Below are 2652 nucleotides of genomic sequence, written 5' to 3' on the forward strand. Positions count from 1 at the left end.
AGTGTGGGTAATAGTAACTAAAAGCTTGAAAAACTTATTAATGGACCGTTTATATTTTGTGTTATTATTCTTCATTGTTTTATTATTCTTCATTGTTTTCCTTTGCTTTGGATTGAAACCAGCTTATTGTCATTAGTAAATGTCTGAGCGTGTTCTTCAACATGAGTGTTCAGCGCTACGGTGGGGAGTCTGGGAGTTTCATCTGGTGGTACTTTAAAATGATTTGGTTTGTTTTTTAACTTCATCATGGGTTGGTGAGTGTTTCTGTAACATATGGCACTATAGGTTGAAAGTGGATGTTTACATCTGGTATGCATTGGAAGATTAAGGTAGAGAGGATGAAGTTTTGGACAAGTATGTGTTTTTTGGATGAAGGATAAAGTGAGAATACTTTTATTTCCTCTTAGATTTGAAACATATCATTCCAGCAATGCCTTTGAAATTCTGCCAGTTTTGCCATCCGTAACATTTATGGGATTTTGGACTGAAACTGAATTAGAAAACTGTTTTTAGTGGTGGAGAAAAAGGTTAGTGTATGAAAATAGCTAGGCCTATTATTGACTGCATGTGGTCAGTGGTTTGGCTGAATGTAGGTGGCTCTCTTCCTGTCACTATTTTAAAGCGTCTTTTTTTTTTTTTTGTAGATGAATATAAAACTCTTTAAATTAGACTGCCCTACTGTAGTTCTCTAGCGTAGAAGTCTTTTGCTATTCAGTCCTATAGTAAAACAAACACACAAAAAACTTTAAGAAAGCTTACGGTTGCTGCTAAAATTGGAACTGTGAAAGGTTTGAAAAGTGGTAGCTGTGTATAGCTGCAGTTTGTCAGTTTTCTTATGAGAGGATTCATGTACTTTGTTGTTGATTCTTTATTGTAGTTAATGCTAGGTTTTTTTGCAACAGACAGCAGCTCTTCATAAGTGCACACACAAACATTAATTACTGTTTTTCTGAGAATTGCTAATAATTGCATTGTATTCACCTTTTTTTTTTTTTCTAATCATGTTTCTAGTCTTAAAAGTAAAATTTTAGCAGTTTTTCCTAAGGTCAACTTCAGACTTGCTGTTTCTCCCATTGCATAGCAGACAGCTTGAAATTAACCCAGTGTTTTGTTTATTTCTTAGTATGTAGCATACAAGATGCTCAGGGAATAGTGGATTTTCTAGCTCCTGCTGCAGAGGAAGCTGAAGGGCACAGCAGATTCTCCTGAACTTTAACAGTATTGTCCTATTTATTTTCTCTAAAACAAATAAACAAAAAAAACAACAAATAATTAGTGGTAGGTCTGTAAATCATGCAGGTTGTTTTGACTGTGGGTTGTGTAAGGTTGCTTGCTGTTTCCACTCTAGAAAATTCTGGTGAACCTTGTTTATAAGTTACCAGATGTGTGAACTGATTTCATTCAGCTGAAGATAAGAAAATTTGGTTCTGCTGTGAATTATCCTGAGAACTGTGAGAGCTAGTTCCATTGCTGTGTCTACAAAGAAAGCAAAAGTTTCCCCATGTTTGGGGACAAGCAGTTCCCCATATTTGGGGACAACAGTGGATAGAATTACCTAATTTATAGAGTAACTGAAAAGGAGTCAGTACCTGATCAATTAGCATACCAACAGAGCTGCTTAACGTGTTGCTCAGTCTGTCCTTAAAGAAGGGCTCCCTGGTACCAAGGGCTAGAGGCAAGGAAATGACTGTGGTGCACGAGTGAGGCCGCTTGGTTGGTTGTGTCTTGCTGACTTGGAAAATCTTCATTTGTTATCTGCAGTAGAAATCCCACAGCATTATACAAAATGCAAAGTAGACTACTTCTCCTAAAGATATTAACCAGATTGTTAAAATGCTAAGAGAAAAACTTGTAGAAACTGTAGTTACTGCAATTATCATTTGTAGTTTACTGTAATACCTTCTTGCAATATAACAACTTAAGTAAGGTTGATACCAAAGTTGCATCCTCAGATGTTAAAATTACGTAATATTAATTTGAGCTTGCATGAATCTGGGGTCGTGCGAAATTCCTTTGATAACTACAAGTTATGTAACAGAACTTATACTTTTTTATTTTTTTGGTTTGTTCTGATTTTGACCCAGGTACTGCTTGATGTTGTTAATAGTAATCAACAGTTTAGGAATGCACTGTATTGAGAGAGCTCATATGAGCATGCTGTTGCTTGTCAGAAAGATCTTGAAGTACTATGGTGATAGGGATAATTAGTATTGTTTCTGAACGCAGATTCTTAGAACTGTATTTTCTGGGGAAAAACAGGACAGCAAACCTTTGTTTTTGATTTAAGTGAGCATTTTTCTGGTCTTGCTTATGAAAACAATTATATTAACATATCTCAACATTTCCTCTTTGGATTGTAGAGGTTGGAGATCTGAGGGAGCTGCAAACACTGGATATTTCAACCAATCGCTTGATAACCTTACCTGAAAGGCTGCATATGTGCCTCTCACTGCAGTACTTGACTGCAGACCGGAACCACCTGTGGTATGTTCCCCGCCATCTGTGCCAGCTTCCAAGCCTCAATGAGCTCTCCATGGCTGGGAACCGCCTTGCATTTCTGCCTCTTGGTGAGTCACTGCTTTCACTGGGCTGGGGGTGGGTCAGAGAATAGATGGGGAAACAAATTTGCTTCCTCCTCCTCCTCTTTAAAAA

At 37.3% G+C, this 2652-nt stretch overlaps 1 protein-coding gene across 4 annotated transcripts in view; it reads left to right on the forward strand.

Moving 5' to 3' along the window:
• LRRC28 (leucine rich repeat containing 28) overlaps positions 1-2652 on the forward strand; it is a 51198-nt gene that overhangs the window by 29426 nt on the left and 19120 nt on the right. For all 4 annotated transcript variants that reach the window (XM_010717539.3, XM_010717535.3, XM_010717537.3 and 1 more), the window contains one exon: positions 2361-2567. In XM_010717539.3, coding sequence (XP_010715841.1) covers positions 2361-2567 — 207 coding nt within the window. The remainder of the gene's footprint in view (positions 1-2360; positions 2568-2652) is intronic.

Source organism: Meleagris gallopavo, chromosome 12, assembly GCF_000146605.3.
Source record: "Meleagris gallopavo isolate NT-WF06-2002-E0010 breed Aviagen turkey brand Nicholas breeding stock chromosome 12, Turkey_5.1, whole genome shotgun sequence".
NCBI lineage: Eukaryota > Metazoa > Chordata > Aves > Galliformes > Phasianidae > Meleagris > Meleagris gallopavo.